The sequence below is a fragment of the Eleutherodactylus coqui genome, chromosome 13 (genome assembly GCF_035609145.1).
Source record: "Eleutherodactylus coqui strain aEleCoq1 chromosome 13, aEleCoq1.hap1, whole genome shotgun sequence".
In the NCBI taxonomy this organism is placed as follows: Eukaryota; Metazoa; Chordata; class Amphibia; order Anura; family Eleutherodactylidae; genus Eleutherodactylus; species Eleutherodactylus coqui.
The window spans coordinates 35,110,963-35,128,429 of NC_089849.1; the positions used below are offsets into that span (position 1 = coordinate 35,110,963).

Sequence of the window (17,467 nt, forward strand, 5' to 3'; positions counted from 1 at the left end):
TCTTTCTGACATTATACAATGGCACCATCTGCTGGCTAAAGCTAGTACTGCGGTATTGGACATGCTAGAGAGCCCCCCCCCCCCCCCCCCCCCCCCCCAACAACAACAGAGCAGCTAGTAATATACAGTAAGAATACCCTGCTGAACATCTTCCGACATCAGAGCTGTACAGCCTTCAATCAGAATGTCTTTAGACGTCAGACAGTGGATTGGAAAGGGTTAAAGGGAATCTGTCACCAGGTTCATGCTACCCAAAACCACAGATAGTGGGAACCCTGGACAGGTATGTACACATTATCCTGCTAGGCTGTAGTGTTTTTAGAACACTTTGACGTTTGACTCTAGAACGGAGCTCCGAGTCACGGAGGCGGACCGCGCCGGCCTCTCCCCACCCGCAGCATGTGGAATGACAGCGCTCTTCCTATATACAAAAGATGAGAGCTGTCAATCCATGATGTGGGTGGGTAGAAGCTGATGTGGCCCGCCTCAGAGACTCGGGAGCTCCGTTTCTAAGTGAAGCTTCAAACTGTGTTTATTCTGAAACGCGGCAGTTTCAAGATAAAACATCCACACGGGGACAATAGGCATACCGGTCCCATGTTCATGCTGCCAGTGGTTCAGGCTGCATGAACTAGATGGCAGATTCCTTTTAAATAGCCATGGGTACTGTGTACCTGTAATCAAGACACTGCCTAAATAGTCCTGATACATCTGCCCAACCAGCCTATATACTTCACCACATTCAGATTTGTGTCACTAACCTGTATGGTAGACAGAATCCAGTGTCCCCTCTCTCCACTTCTTCCTTAAATTGCTGCACACAATCCAGGAATGCCACCATTGCATGGTCAAACTTGTTATCCCAGAAGAACCTCAACCCTCCTGAACAGTATAGAGGAAGCTCCTAGAAAACAAAAAAAAAAAATTTGTACGTCTTCAAAAATCAGAGAGATTCGTTCTAAAAGGTGAATAATATGTTGGTGCCCTATGAGAATTTCTAGTTGCGCTACCTTTAAATTAAGGAATGTTACTGCAGCAGTGGAGAGTGAAACACTTCTTAAAAGTGCCACTTTAGAGTAATTTTTAAATTTATTCCTTATGTAGCTATCCCCCCCCAGTATAAATATAAGTGAGCTAGGGTTACGTTGGTTACCTTTTCCTTTCTGTCCGAAACTCCCAGCGGTTTTTCCCCTCAGATGGTCATGTGATCTGAATTTGGATCAGCTGAGATCTACTTTGGGTTATGCTGTCTAAAACTAGTCAGTCAATATCTCAGTTTGTTTGATGCTGTTGCATGAATCCTACGACAGAAACTAGCTAGTGGGAGACAGACACTCCTAATCACAGTTACCGATGATCACACAGCTCCTGTCACACAGTTATAATAGAGGAGATCACAGCTCATCCCCTTGACTAGCTCAATTAGGTGAATATAGGTAGTGATAATTAAACAGTCACCCCCCAGCAGACAAAATGGTGTAGTCTATAGTTAATGCATCATGGGATTGATGTAAAACAAAGTAAAAAAGTCTCAGCCTCAAGATGGTGCCTGATAAGCATTAGACAGGAAGATGCACTGCATGGAAGTGGCTGCAATACACAGATGAGACCTCTAGAGAGTGTGGCAGGCATGGAAAAAAAAAAAAGTGTTTTCGTCAGAGTGGCCCTTTAAATAAAATGCAACAACTACCTTTCCTGTAACTTAGTGAAAAGGTCTGGTTATGGTGTGAAGGGTCCTGTAACCCCCTCACTGGATAACGCAGTCTGTATTCAGATGGTGAAAATCCAGTTCACTTGGCGCCTGCAGGAATGTACCAGCTGAGAGGCACATGTGCTCTACTAGTGACTACTTCTACATAAATCTTCACAAAGTCCATAGAAGTCAACCTGGTTTAGCTTAGAGTTACCTTGGATTTGTCTGTAAGCGACTCCAAGTAGGAGTGATTCCCAAATGGTACCAAGCGATATCTACATGAAATCAAGGAAAATTAGTCATCACTGAGGAACTAGAATACGTAAGAGATGGATTAGATATTTGCCTAATGCATGTCCACAGTAACTAAATAACCCTGCCATCCCGTGACTGGACAACCCCGCCATGTAATTTACATGCAGTCCAGGGGTGTGGGCACGTTATCAGACCTCTGGGGGGCATATAACGTCATGGAGGACATAGATGGTAAAGCAAAACAAAAACACAACTATAAATGTAAAAAAAAAAAAAAAAATAAATAAAAAAAATCTATATATTTTTTTAGCTTTTTACCCCCAATAAAGCTAAAGAAAACAAAAACACACAACATATCTTTTTTTTTTCAGCGGTTTTAAAATCCTAGATTACAGAGAGTTTCCTTCTTATTGGATGTAGACTTTGGTGACTCCAAGGCAGTAGAGAGCCCATAATCGCACAGGGCATCTCAATATTACCAGACAGACGGGGGTGTCCAATGCTTAGATTCCATTAAAGTAATACAGTTCCTTCTCTTGGCTCCTAACGCTGCAGCAAATTGAAGAACTTTCCTTTATGGATGTGCACGGAGGGCTGCACATGTTCTCACACAGGATAGCCTCACTCCTCCAAAACGCTAGAGCTGGGAGGGCGGGTGGCGAGACTGTGCCATGCCTCGTCGCATGTATGTAAGAAAAGTTCTTCTACATGCCCTAGTTTTAGGAGCTGGGACCGTGCGGCCCTAAACACTTGCTGGGGGTCCGGCCTAAGTGGTTCATGCATGTACAGTGTATGATCTATAGTTTGATCGAAAAGTAGAACAGTGGCTTGAAATACAAGAAAAGTATTATCTGCACTGTACTCACCTCTGGAACTCCAGCCCCATCTTGTTAGCCAAAGCATGTAGGAGTAAAACGGTTTGACCCCAAGCTGCGTTTATCTCGTTCCATTCCACAGGGACGCTGGGGAGTCGGCCCAGCCGGAAATTGTTGATGGTGCCAAACTGTCCACTGTGCCTGTGATCAAAGGACACACGTTGTACCCAAGATATCTTCTTAAAGGGAATGTGTCATCAAATAATGATTTGCTGCAGCTTACACTAACAACTGGTACAAATACATTGATCTAGGTCTCCTCCATTAAACATTAGGATCTCTTTAACCCCTTAAGGACCAAGCGCGGTAAATATACAGCGCTTGGTCTTGGGGTTTAATCCCGGCCGATAGCAAAAAATACAGCACAGGATTGAAGCCTTTGCAAATCAAGCAGGAGGAGGTCAGGTTCTCAGCGGTTAGTCACAGCTGAGAACCCAGAGGAGAAGGGAGAAGCGGTTAACTGCTTCTGCCTTCTCCTTTCCCTGGTACATAGCACTCATTAAGTGCTATATACCAAGAAGTGAAAGGGTTTCTTCCACTACGTGACCACCAGGTCTTCCCCCGCTACAGCAGAGCTGCAGGGTCCTAGCACAACCTGACCAGACCCATGTGAATGTCCCCCAGAGATCTTATATGACGTCATGGGAGACAAATGGTAAAAAAAGTTACATAAATAAGTTATACTATATATTACAGAATAAAATAAAAAGTAGATGCATAAAGAAAGAAAAAAAAAAAAAGAAGAAGAAGAAGAAAGGAATTCTGAGTTAACAAAGAACTATGAGGCTACAAAGAGTGCTCCTTGCTTTGCAGAACCCAGCAAGTCTATGCATTACATGGACAGTCCATTAATTTTAATGGAGTTGTGTAAAGCTCAATTTCCCCTGTGATGGTGCCAAGAGGAAATTAAAGACTTGTAGTGAGGTTCACAAAGCTTTAACGGAAATAGATTGTCTAAAGTGGACAAACACCATTAAAAAAGTTTTGCGGGACTACAGGGACTTTCCTCAGGATAGGTCATCAATAGTTTATTTACGGAGGTCCACCATTCGCGATCCTTGCCAATCGGTTGATTGAAGAGGCAGCTGCACTTGTTTGAGCGCTGCAGCCACTTCTCAAACAGTTGACGTCACATTCATCAGGCACTTGGCCAGAGAACAGCTCAGTACCATTCAAGTGAATGGGACAGAGCTGCATTACCATGTACAGCCGCGAGACAATTTACAAAGCTGTGCCTGGAATGGACTTGAGTTACAACTTCGCACACTCAGGCACCGCTGTTACTCTAACCAGCTAGCCCTCACCAATAAATTATTGATGAGCTATCCTGAGGACAGATCATCAATAGTGTAGACCCAGGAAACCCCTTTCATAGTCATGAAGGCTGAAATATAAATATCAAGTCCTGTTCCTAGTGCCCCATTAGTTTGGTGACCAATAGTTACAAAGTTGTTTCCCAGCACCCAAGCTTACCAGATGTGAAAGGTGGCATTAAAGACATTAGTTTTCTTAAGTTTGTCAAGCTGAAGCTGAGCGTATCTCATCTGATTGTCTACACTCTTCAGTTCATCATCCAGCTCCAGTTGTTGACGCTTGAACTCGCTGTACTCTTTCTGGTATCTGATGGAGAAAAAAAAAATTATATATATTATATATACAAAAATGATAACTAGAATACTAAGAGAGGAATAATTAGGCCTTTTTCACAGGCGGCAGCGATATCGCAGCTGTGCAGTAATCGCGACGATATCGCGATTTTGTGGTGCTACAAAGTCGTGTGACTTTGTAGCGCTCTTTTGCCTTGATTTCCCAGGAAGTACCAATGCAGGATGAGTTCAGGGAGAAGCAGGTCCTTCTAAGTGACTAACTTCATTGCAGGATCACACTTACTGAGCCTCCTCCTGCTCCAGCCTCTCGGCTTCTTGTCTAACTTTTTCGATGTTTTGAGCCACCTGTTCACGACTTCTCTCAACTTCCTCCAACTCTTGGATCAGCCTTTCTTCATCCTCTGCTAGCTCCTTCAGCTTGGCTTCCAGTTTCTCCTTGTCATCTTCATTCATTTTCTCAAGGATTTCAAGGCAACGTCTATAACAGAAAGACATGGTCTATGAAAATGTGGGTAACCCCCAAACGTTATAAAAGTGTTTAAAGGGAATCGGTCACCTACTGTTAGCCCTATAAGCCAAGCCAGCATTCACACTGGGGAAATGATGAAGAAGGAAAGTATAAAACTTATATCGCAGACTCCACGGGGCAACCCATAAGCTTATCTTATAGGGCTTACCGTAGGTGACAGACTTTAACTATACTTTATCAGGGTTCTCCATGACTTTTACTATCATTGAACTGTCCTCAGGATAGGTCATCAATAGCTCATTTGAGGGGGTCAGAATCGCCAGGCGCCTGCTATCAGTGTTGAACGTACCATCAACATTGCAGCAGTCTGCTTAGGTACTGTAGGCACAGCTCACAGTGAATTCAATGGGAGCTGTGCCTGCAGTACTAAACCAGTCCACTGCAAAACGGACAGGGCTATCTTCTTCCCGCGCAGTCTGTACCGACAGCAATGCCGGAAATTAACCGATTGGTGGGGATCCCAAGCAGTGTGCCCTAGGATAGGTCATCAACAGTAAAAGACCTAGAGAACCCCTTTAGAAAACGTTTTTTTGACTGCAGTTATCCCCAAGATCCCTCAGAGATTTGGGCTGTAAGAAGCCATTAGGTGGAACGTCATTTAGTTTTCCCACTTACCAAAGTAAGACACACAAGTAATGCAAAAGCTTAACTATAGGTAGCCGTTTGGTGGGCTCCACGCACAGTCAGATATGGCCTGTCACTATGTCTACCATGGAGGGATCACTAATCAAATGAGATTTTTAATTTCCCTGACTAATAAGATAGTTTCCATGTAGGGTCGAGGCAAAGAAATCACCAATCTTTGCTCCATGTGACAAGGACAGCTAAAGCAGATCTCCAGTGTAGAGACCACCAGAGTGCTCACAATATCCCTGCAAGTATGACATGGGGAACGGGATACAAGGAGTTAATTGCCACCATACAATTGCAGTTGCATTGGGATTTTCAAAAGAACCCTCACCCACACGCTGCAGATAAGAAACACACGAAAAACGCTTGCAATACATGGTGATTTTGCCATAGTGTTATAGGAATAAATCATATTCCATCTGAATTCACTGTACTGCTCCAAATGAATCATTGTGAAATGCATGCATGCAGGGTCACCGAGTCTGACACCATGTCGGTCAACCATCGGTACGCTTCTGGTTTATGAACGTCACTGTACAGATATAATTCAAATGACACATCAGCAGAAGTACATGGCCCCTGGAATCATAAGAACTCACGATTGGCTTAGTTTGTAATAATTCTAATGATTAACATATATTCACGCCTTAAGGTGTATGCTGCTACTAAACACGTGATTCCTAAGAAATGCTACAGATTCTGTGTTCACTATTCTAGTAGCTTCTCCTTATCAGTGGTGGGGGGCCCAGAGCGCTCTCACACAGCTTTTTTCTCTTGGGAAAGGTGTGGAGAAATGTATAACATCCTGCTTGCACATACCAGATTTTTTCACTTCAGTGAAAAGGTACGCTCAGATTTTGGGACAAAATTCTGTCTTGGGACCGTCAGTTCTTCTCTGCCACCCCTCCAATCCGCAGGTTCCAGGCCACATTTTCAGCTTGTGGTTGTAGCAACTTTTTAGCTACCTAATGCACACTGTGTGCTGCTCTCTGATTGGGTAGTGCTGATCCCATAGGCAACCCTGGCCAATCAGAGCACAGGTATAGTGCATTGATAGTCTAACACTATCAATGCACTAGGGTGGGGGAATTAGGTAGTCTGAAAATTGCATTGGCCATACTGGATGGCCAGGAACGAGACTATGAACTGGTGGATTGGGAAGATGGTAAAGAAGAACAACTGCAGGCAATATACCTCCCATCACCTCTGGTCCTCAGACAGGATTTTGTCTTGAAACCCGAGTGTCGCCTTAAGAAACCTATTTCTTCATACCACTAGAGCTGTCTTATATAGCAGAACTGTCAGTTGTGACATAGAGGATAATGAAGAAAAAAAAAAAAAAAAGTCTTCACAGCCAATTTGTTTTGCTCTACAGTACAATCCCCTCCCACCCAAGTTAATTTAAAAAAATTATAATATAAAACCACTTTCAATGATTTTTCTTCTCCCATTGAGAAATACGGCTGTTGAGGAGCGAGTCACGGCAATACTGTGATTTTTCCACAAGTCACGGGTAAAGCCGCATTAGAAACCCATCTGAAAACATTCCTATCCTGATACCTCCTACTACGTTCTCCAACTTGAGTGATCTGCCTGCACAGCCTGTTCTACAATATGCATCTTGCAGGACACATTTGCTTCCCAACACACGGCTCTCATACTTGTAATTCTGGCACTCGTTCTCCGTTATGTTCAGCTGGGTGTCCAGTTGGTCCAGCAGGGTGTCTGTACACTCCTCACAAAGAGGATGGTCCACATCCGTCTGACCCGACATGATATCAAACAGATCCCCCGTCACCTGCAAACACAAAATTAAAAGATGGTGGTTTTATTTTGCAGCTTCCTTAAAGTCTCCCTCATTTAAGAACTTTTCCAGTTTTATGTAAATAAAGCTTAAAAGGCGGTTTCCATCTCTGAACCATCAATGGCCCATTCACAAATGATCATCAATAGTTGATTCACGCAGGACCGCCACCCAGGACTCCAACTGATCAGCTCTTTGCTGGGCCGCAGCAGTTGTGTTACAAGAAACCTACAGCTCCATTATCTCTGCAGTGGCCTAGCTTGGTATTGCAGGTAAAACGCTCATTCATTTCAATGGGAACTTTGCCTGCAATACCAAGCTCAGCCACTGCAGAGAGAATAGAGCTGTAGGTTTCCAGTAATACACTGGCTCTGTATGCCGAAACAGCACAGTGAGAAGCTGATGGGGCAGTGAAAAATTCCTTTAAATAGTATTAGAAAGTTGCAAAACTTTTCATTTATACACTATTCTAGGTTTCTATGTCTCACGATTTTCAAGATCATCAGTGAATGAGAAGACCGTTACATTCAGAGGCAGCAAACCGGACATGTGCAGTACCGTTTTACTTTTTTAAACCTCTGCTTTTCCTGCGTCATTGCACAACGATGACAAAGAATCTACGACCTTTCCGCAATGTCATTGCGGAAGGGCTGCACTTCAAGGGAAGCGGTCTGGGTGGAATCCGCGTAAAAATAGACCATGCTGCGATTTTTCCTCCAAGTGAGGAGGGAGGGGGGGGGGGGGGGAATAATCGCAATTGATTTCCGCTCATGTAGAGGAAAAGGCCTTTTACAATAGCATGTTATGGACTGTATTTGGTGCAGACGCCCGCTCCAGATTCAGCAAGGGCAAATCCGCCCGTGTGCAGGCGGCCTCAAACAGCCCGAATGCTGGGCAAGTAATCGACCCATGTAAAAGGGCCATTAGTTAAAACTTTACTTACAAAAAACTGGAAAGCAGTTTTAATGTAGACAATACGCAGAATCGAAGGGTTCTACCTTGAGTCGTCTACTTAGGTTCTCCATTGTGCCTCCATCAGAAGCTTCTCCTATCAGGGTGAAGCTGTTTGCGCTCTCGGTAGACATCATCCTGTAAGGAAAAGGCATGTATAGTACCAACACTATTTACAAGTCATGCAGCCTTGGAATGTGACAGCATGTGACCATGACCAACTCGTTACACGTTTCTCCAACAGGACTTAGAGGAAACGCACCACCTAGATTTTTAATTAAAACCAGATAGTGACACATTTTCCATTTTTCTAGTCTATTTTCTAAGCAGAGGTTTTTTAAATTCTATTTTATCTCATGTGGTGCAGAAGGTTGTGGATTCAATCCCTGTGTGGTTCAGGTAGCCGGCTCGAGGTCGACTCAGCCTCCATCCTCCCGTGGCCGATACTATGAATACCCAGCTTGCTGGTCGGGAGGGGGTGGGGGGGTGGGATAAAAAGATGACCGGGAAAGGCAATGGCAAACCACTAGAGATGAGCGAGCGTACTCGGTTTGGGTGTTTTTGCACTCAAGCACCGCTTTTTCCGAGTAACTGACTACTCGGACGAAAAGATTCGGGGGCGGCGGGGAACAGGGGGAAGCTCTCTCTCTCCCCCCACTCCCCTCTGCAAACCCCCGCTCACCCCCGGTGCCCCCCCGTCCGAGTAGTCAGTTACTCGGAAAAAGCGGTGCTTGAGTGCAAAAACACCCGAACCGAGTACGCTCGCTCATCTCTACAAACCACCTGTAAAACCAGTCTGCCAAGAAAGCGTCATGTTGTGACATCACCCAAGGAGTCAGTCATGACTCGTTGCTTTACCTACCTTTCCATTGTGGTGGCCATCTTGCCTGAACAGTTTTAGAACAGCTACATAAATTTGTAATTTGGGATGACTATGTTGTGGGCATGCTCTGTGAGCTGTGCAGGGAGGGGGAGGAGGCGAGCTGCGATCATTACCTATTGTAAATGGTGTAATCTTGTGTTCTTTATAGACTAGGTGCTGCCTAGACAATTCTTGGCTCATTCATCACATGGTTATTGTACAGCCAGGTTAAATTTACCAATAACTGAAATTTTGATTTTTAGTCTCCGTCTAGAGACTCGGAAGACTACTATAAAAATTCTCCAGGGGAAAACTATGAAAAGAGAAGGAAACTACAGTCTACTTCACAACACCTTACATAAAAAGTTGTGGGACAGAATGCCATGTACCCAAGCTGCCATAGTGTCTTCCTTCAGTCGGTCAGCACTTTATCTCCTTAGGGATATACATCCTATTCCTGACATTAACCCTTACGATCTGTATCCTTTTATAGAACAAACATTATGGAGAACGGTCTATATGGCCCATACCTGGCAGGTGGGATTAATCTTCTAGAGACGCCATCAGGCCGGTTTTCTACAAAGGTTTCCTATGGATAAAGCACATTTCAGAACTTCAAAGACAGAAGTACCAAGAAAACGATATAGTAGTCACTACAGATAAAGTATTATATGGTATACAAGGCTCCTTCTAGACCCATAGGATACAGTTACGGCATTTTTGATACAGTCTGTACACCATAGAAATTTCCTCCCACTTCCCGCCACTGACAAAAATTTTTTCAATATATTATGCGATACATTAAAGGGGTTGTCCCGCGGCAGCAAGTGGGTCTATACACTTCTGTATGGCCATAATAATGCACTTTGTAATGTACATTGTGCATTAATTATGAGCCATACAGAAGTTATAAAAAGTTTTATACTTACCTGCTCCGTTGCTAGCGTCCTGGTCTCCATGGTGCCGACTAATTTTCGCCCTCCGATGGCCAAATTAGCCGCGCTTGCGCAGTCCAGGTCTTCTCCTGTTCTCTATGGGGCTCCGTGTAGCTCCGCCCCGTCACGTGCCGATTCCAGCCAATCAGGAGGCTGGAATCGGCAGTGGACCGCACAGAAGAGCTGCGGTCCACGGATGCAGAGGATCCCGGCGGCCATCTTCACAGGTAAGTATAGAAGTCACCGGAGCGCGGGGATTAAGGTAAGCGCTCCGGTGAGCTTTCTGTACGTCCCTGCATCGGGGTTGTCTCGCGCCGAACGGGGGGGGGGGGGGTTGAAAAAAAAAAAAACCCGTTTCGGCGTGGGACAACCCCTTTAAGTAGTACCATTGAAAAATACAACTCATCCTGCAAAAAACAAGGCCTCATACAGCTGCGCCGGGAGAAAGATAAAAGTGAGGAGGAAAAAAAAGAAACAAAACAAAAACAAAAAAACAAACAAAAACATGAAAATGGGGAAAAATAAAAAAAAGTCACCTCTCTAAGGGGTTTAAACATTTTTTCAGTAACACACAGAATATTAGAAAGTCCAGCTCCTTGTACACTGCCCGATTGGGCATGAATGTTTGTTTGCCCGAGAGGTGGGCTGTGTAGGAACAAGTTCATTGGCTGATCGGTGACTTTCAGCAGGCAGAAAACCCCTCAGTGATCGTCTGTAGATCTCTTCATGTGAATGCGGAGATGTACAGCCGCCAATGGGAACAAGACGATTAGGATTTTAATTGCTCATCCCCATAAGCAGATTCTTGAGCGCCATTTGATATGCATGGCGATTGGCTCATTACCTAGGGACGAGGATGTACCTGATGTAAAGGGACCTGAACACACTTATCTACTTGCTATACAAATCCATGCATTACCTCAGTACTTAAATCCTCTTCTTGGGTTTCCCCGGATTTCACCGCGGCCGTTGATACCAGCGGAGCTGTAATACAAGATAATGTAACCGCATGAACGCACATCTCTAGTCACTGCAATAAAATCTGTTCCAACGTCTGAGTGTACTATAAAAGTGCTCATTACAGGACGGTCACATCTTACATCCTGCTGTCCAGTCCCACTAGGGATGTAACTGGAATAGGTAAAAAAAAAAGACCGGTTATATAAATTAGGTTTTTATGTTCAACATATTTAAGTTTTTTTGGTGATTTTTTTAATATTTATTTCATTTTCAGTCACAATCCATATAAAAAAAAAAATAATCGTAATCTTAAAATTCCTGCCTTTATCACACAGCCTAATAATGCTCTGACAGTTCCTGTTCTGCAGCGAAAAGTTTTCAGTAGTCAGCCCATCATCATCACAGGCAGGATTACAAGTAAAGGGGACATCTATATATAGAGAACACAGGACCCACCATTTGCAATAGGAGATGGAGACAGCTCACCTCCTACCCCTCCCTTCACAGGTCAAAGAGCATGCCCACAACACTATCCCACAGAAGTCAATGGGTTAGCTCCTGCCCATTGTGTGAATGGCCCATGAGGCTGCTGAAAGGCAAATCTTTGTCTGTTTCAGCAATCTTGTGATATTTGTTTGTTTTGCCATTGTACACAAAGGCCAACCCGCAGCCCTTCTGCAATCCACTACCTGTCATTAGGCATTTAGCTTCTCTAGCAACTGGGACATTTTCTTAGCTGTGGTAAGGGGCTGCTTCACAGGCTCAGTTTCTCTGCACTCACACAGCTCTCTGATCTGCAATCAGTGTGTGCATCTAGTCTCTACCTCTCCCGATGTTATATTTTCCTAGCCTGCTATGTGCACTTATTGTCATGTTGTTGGCATTATAGGTCTCCAGTTTGCTGTGGTCAAAGCAGCTTTAATAACTCGTGTGTTTGCATGGTCACAGCATATATAGAGACCTGAATGTATGCAGTGACAATACAAAACACACAAGACTTTGTAAAGCAACAACAAAAAAAATTATATATATCTCAATATCAATCAGTCCAATAAGAATTATGCTGCTTTGCCTACAGAAGACCAGAGACACAATGTCTACAACATGACGACAGGTGCATACAGTAGGTTAGGTAAATATAACACCAGGGAGGCAGAGATTGTGTACACACTGATTGCAGGTCTGAGAGCAGGGAAGCTGGGCCTGTGAAGACTGCCCCATCACCGCAACTAAAACATCCTAATGTCCCAATTACTAGGGAAGCTAAATGCCTAAGGACAGGCAGTGGATTGCAGAGAGGCAGCACTTCAGCCTTGATTTATAGTGGTAAAACAAAAAAAAGTTTTCAATAAAAGGATATTACAAAGCTTGCGAGACGCACACAGGCCATTAGAGGAGCAGAAGTGGTCTAAAACGTTAGGTATGCATTAATGAATCACAATTAGAGATGAGCGAACACCAAAATGTTCGGGTGTTCGTTATTCGAAACGAACTTCCCGCGATGTTCGAGGGTTCGTTTCGAATAACGAACCCCATTGAAGTCAATGGGCGACCAGAACATTTTTGTATTTCGCCGATGCTCGCTAAGGTTTTCATGTGTGAAAATCTGGGCAATTCAAGAAAGTGATGGGAACGACACAGCAACGGATAGGGCAGGCGAGGGGCTACGTGTTGGGCTGCATCTCAAGTTCACAGGTCCCACTATTAAGGCAGAATACCGGCAAGAGTGGGCCCCCCCCCCTCCCAACAACTTTTACTTCTGAAAAGCCATCATTAGCATGGCATACCTTTGCTAAGCACCACACTAGCTACAACAAAGCACAATCACTGCCTGCATGACACTCCGCTGCCACTTCTCCTGGGTTACATGCTGACCAACCGCCCCCCCTCCCCCCCACAGCGCACACCAAAGTGTTCCTGCGCAGCCTTCAGCTGCCCTCATGCCACACCACCCTCATGTCTATTTAGAATTGCGTCTGCCATGACGAGGGACCGCAGGCACACACTGCAGAGGGTTGGTACGGCTAGGCAGCGACCCTCTTTAAAAGGGGCGGGTCGATAGCCCACAATGCTGTACAGAAGCAATGAGAAATAGAATCCTGTGCCACCGCCATCAGGAGCTGCACACGTGGGCATAGCAATGGGGAACCTATGTGCCACACACTATTCATTCTGTCAAGGTGTCTGCATGCCCCAGTTAGACCGGGCTTTTTAATTCATAGACACAGGCAGGTACAACTCCCTATTGTGAAGTCCCTGTCGACCCACAGCATGGGTGGCTCCCTGGAACCCACCGGCGGTACACAAAAATATCCCATTGCATTGCCCAACACAGCTGAGGTAGTAATGTCGTGCGTAATACAGGTGGGCTTCGGCCCACACTGCATGCCCCAGTCAGACTGGGGTTCTTTTCAAGTGTACAGATGTAGTAAAAACTCCGTGTGCACCTACAGCCTGGGTGGGTGCCAGGAAGCCACCGGCGGTACATAGAAATATCCCATTGCATTGCCCAACACAGCTGAGTTAGTAATGTCGTGCGTAATACAGGTGGGCTTCGGCCCACACTGCATGCCCCAGTCTGACTGGGGTTCTTTAGAAGTGAACACATGTAGGTTAAACTCCCTGTGGACCCACTGCCTGGGTGGGTGCCAGGAAGCCACCGGCGGTACATAGAAATATCCCATTGCATTGCCCAACACAGCTGAGGTAACGTCAGCTGTAATGCAGGTGGGCTAAAAATTAATTTGATTACACTGTAGGCGAGGGCCCACAAAAATTGCTGTATCAACAGTACTAATGTACATCCCAAAAATTGGCCATGGCCAGCCAAGAGGGCAGGTGAAACCCATTAATCGCTTTGGTTAATGTGGCTTAAGTGGTAACTAGGCCTGGAGGCAGCCCAGTGTAACGAAAAATTGGTTCAAGTTAAAGTTCCAACGCTTTTAAGCGCATTGAAACTTATAAAAATTGTTCAGAAAAATTATTTGAGTGAGCCTTGTGGCCCTAAGAAAAATTGCCCGTTCAGCGTGATTACGTGAGGTTTCAGGAGGAGGAGCAGGAGGAGGAGGAGGAATATTAGACACAGATTGATGAAGCAGAAATGTCCCCGTTTTGGATGGTGAAAGAGAACGTAGCTTCCATCCGCGGGTGCAGCCTACGTATTGCTTACGTATCGCTGCTGTCCGCTGGTGGAGAAGAGAAGTCTGGGGAAATCCAGCCTTTGTTCATCTTGATGAGTGTTAGCCTGTCGGCACTGTCGGTTGACAAGCGGCTACGCTTATCTGTGATGATTCCCCCAGCCGCACTAAACACCCTCTCCGACAAGACGCTAGCCGCAGGACAAGCAAGCACCTCAAGGGCATACAGGGCTAGTTCAGGCCACGTGTCCAGCTTCGACACCCAGTAGTTGTAGGGGGCAGAGGCGTCACCGAGGACGGTCGTGCGATCGGCTACGTACTCCCTCACCATCCTTTTACAGTGCTCCCGCCGACTCAGCCTTGACTGGGGAGCGGTGACACAGTCTTGGTGGGGAGCCATAAAGCTGGCCAGGCCCTTAAAGACTGTTGCACTGCCTGGGATGTACATGCTGCTCGATCTCCGCACCTCCCCTGCTACCTTGCCCTTGGTACTGCGCCTTCTGCCACTAGCGCTGTCGGATGGGAATTTTACCATCAGCTTGTCCGCAAGGGTCCTGTGGTATAGCAACACTCTCGAACCCCTTTCCTCTTCGGGAATGAGAGTGGGCAGGTTCTCCTTATAGCGTGGGTCGAGCAGTGTGTACACCCAGTAATCCGTAGTGGCCAGAATGCGTGCAACGCGAGGGTCACGAGAAAGGCATCCTAACATGAAGTCAGCCATGTGTGCCAGGGTACCAGTACGCAACACATGGCTGTCTTCACTAGGAAGATCACTTTCAGGATCCTCCTCCTCCTCCTCAGGCCATACACGCTGAAAGGATGACAGGCAATCAGCATGGGTACCGTCAGCAGCGGCCCAAGCTGTCTCTTCCCCCTCCTCCTCATCCTCCTCATGCTCCTCCTCCTCCTCCTGTACGCGCTGAGAAATAGACAGGCGGGTGCTCTGACTATCCAGCGACATACTGTCTTCCCCCGCCCCCGTTTCCGAGCGCAAAGCAGCTGCCTTTATGGTTTGCAGGGAATTTCTCAAGATGCATAGCAGAGGAATGGTGACGCTAATGATTGTAGCATCGCCGCTCACCACCTGGGTAGACTCCTCAAAGTTTCCAAGGACATGGCAGATGTCTGCCAACCAGGCCCACTCTTCTGAAAGGAATTGAGGAGGCTGACTCCCACTGCGCCGCCCATGTTGGAGTTGGTATTCGACTATAGCTCTACGCTGTTCATAGAGCCTGGCCAACATGTGGAGCGTAGAGTTCCACCGTGTGGGCACGTCGCACAGCAGTCGGTGCACTGGCAGCTTAAAGTGATGTTGCAGGGTGCGCAGGGTGGCAGCGTCCGTGTGGGACTTGCGGAAATGTGCGCAGAGCCGGCGCGCCTTTACGAGCAGGTCTGACAAGCGTGGGTAGCTTTTCAGAAAGCGCTGAACCACCAAATTAAAGACGTGGGCCAGGCATGGCACGTGCGTGAGGCTGCCGGGCTGCAGAGCCGCCACCAGGTTACGGCCGTTGTCACACACGACCATGCCCGGTTGGAGGCTCAGCGGCGCAAGCCAGCGGTCGGTCTGCTGTGTCAGACCCTGCAGCAGTTCGTGGGCCGTGTGCCTCTTATCGCCTAAACTGAGTAGTTTCAGCACGGCCTGCTGACGCTTGCCCACCGCTGTGCTGCCACACCGCGCGACACCGACTGCTGGCGACATGCTGCTGCTAACACATCTGGATTAGGATTAGGATGAGGATTATGAGGATGAGGATTATGAGGATTATGATGAGGATGAGGATTATGATGAGGATTATGATGAGGATTATGATGAGGATGAGGATTATGATGAGGATTAGGATGAGGATGAGGATTATGAGGATTAGGAGGAGGATGAGGATTATGAGGATTATGATGAGGATTATGAGGATTATGATGAGGATTATGATGAGGATTATGAGGAGGATGAGGATTATGAGGATTATGATGAGGATTATGAGGAGGATGAGGATTATGATGAGGATTATGAGGAGGATGAGGATTATGATGAGGAGGAGGAGGATGAGGATTATGATGAGGAGGAGGAGGATGAGGATTATGATGAGGAGGAGGAGGATGAGGATTATGAGGAGGAGGAGGAGGATGAGGATTATGAGGAGGAGGAGGAGGAGGATGAGGATTATGAGGATTATGATGAGGATTATGAGGAGGAGGAGGAGGAGGATTATGAGGATTATGATGAGGATTATGAGGATTATGATGAGGATTATGAGGATTATGATGAGGATTATGAGGAGGAGGAGGATTATGAGGAGGAGGAGGATTATGAGGAGGAGGAGGATTATGAGGAGGAGGAGGATTATGAGGAGGAGGAGGATTATGAGGAGGAGGAGGATTATGAGGAGGAGGAGGATTATGAGGAGGAGGAGGATTATGAGGAGGAGGAGGATTATGATGAGGAGGAGGATTATGATGAGGAGGAGGATTATGATGAGGAGGAGGATTATGATGAGGAGGAGGATTATGATGAGGAGGAGGATTATGATGAGGAGGAGGATTATGATGAGGAGGAGGATTATGATGAGGAGGAGGATTATGAGGAGGAGGAGGATTATGAGGAGGAGGAGGATTATGAGGAGGAGGAGGATTATGAGGAGGAGGAGGATTATGAGGAGGATTATGAGGAGGATTATGAGGAGGATTATGAGGAGGATTATGAGGAGGATTATGAGGAGGATTATGAGGAGGATTATGAGGAGGATTATGAGGAGGATTATGAGGAGGATTATGAGGAGGATTATGAGGAGGATTATGAGGAGGATTATGAGGAGGATTATGAGGAGGATTATGAGGAGGATTATGAGGAGGATTATGAGGAGGATTATGAGGAGGATTATGAGGAGGAGGAGGAGGGTGCTTTAGTGGAGGAAGCATACACCTCCGCAGATACCACCACCGAGCTGGGGCCCGCAATTCTGGGGGTGGGTAGGACGTGAGCGGTCCCAGGCTCTGACTCTGTCCCAGCCTCCACTAAATTCACCCAATGTGCCGTCAGGGAGATGTAGTGGCCCTGCCCGCCTGTGCTTGTCCACGTGTCCGTTGTTAAGTGGACCGTGGCAGTAACCGCGTTGGTGAGGGCGCGTACAATGTTGCGGGAGACGTGGTCGTGCAGGGCTGGGACGGCACATCGGGAAAAGTAGTGGCGACTGGGAACTGAGTAGCGCGGGGCCGCCGCCGCCATGATACTTTT

The 17,467-nt window shown here is 46.3% G+C and overlaps 1 protein-coding gene across 1 annotated transcript in view; it reads right to left on the reverse strand.

The window, feature by feature from the left end:
• Window positions 1-17,467, reverse strand: part of BECN1 (beclin 1) — a 30,273-nt gene that overhangs the window by 2,605 nt on the left and 10,201 nt on the right. The window contains exons 3-11 of the mRNA XM_066588074.1: window positions 11,061-11,125; window positions 9,737-9,795; window positions 8,392-8,482; window positions 7,251-7,387; window positions 4,714-4,908; window positions 4,297-4,443; window positions 2,815-2,964; window positions 1,908-1,968; window positions 762-904 (exon numbers count right to left, since the gene is read on the reverse strand). Of these exons, the coding sequence (XP_066444171.1) occupies window positions 762-904; window positions 1,908-1,968; window positions 2,815-2,964; window positions 4,297-4,443; window positions 4,714-4,908; window positions 7,251-7,387; window positions 8,392-8,482; window positions 9,737-9,795; window positions 11,061-11,125 (1,048 nt within the window). The remainder of the gene's footprint in view (window positions 1-761; window positions 905-1,907; window positions 1,969-2,814; window positions 2,965-4,296; window positions 4,444-4,713; window positions 4,909-7,250; window positions 7,388-8,391; window positions 8,483-9,736; window positions 9,796-11,060; window positions 11,126-17,467) is intronic.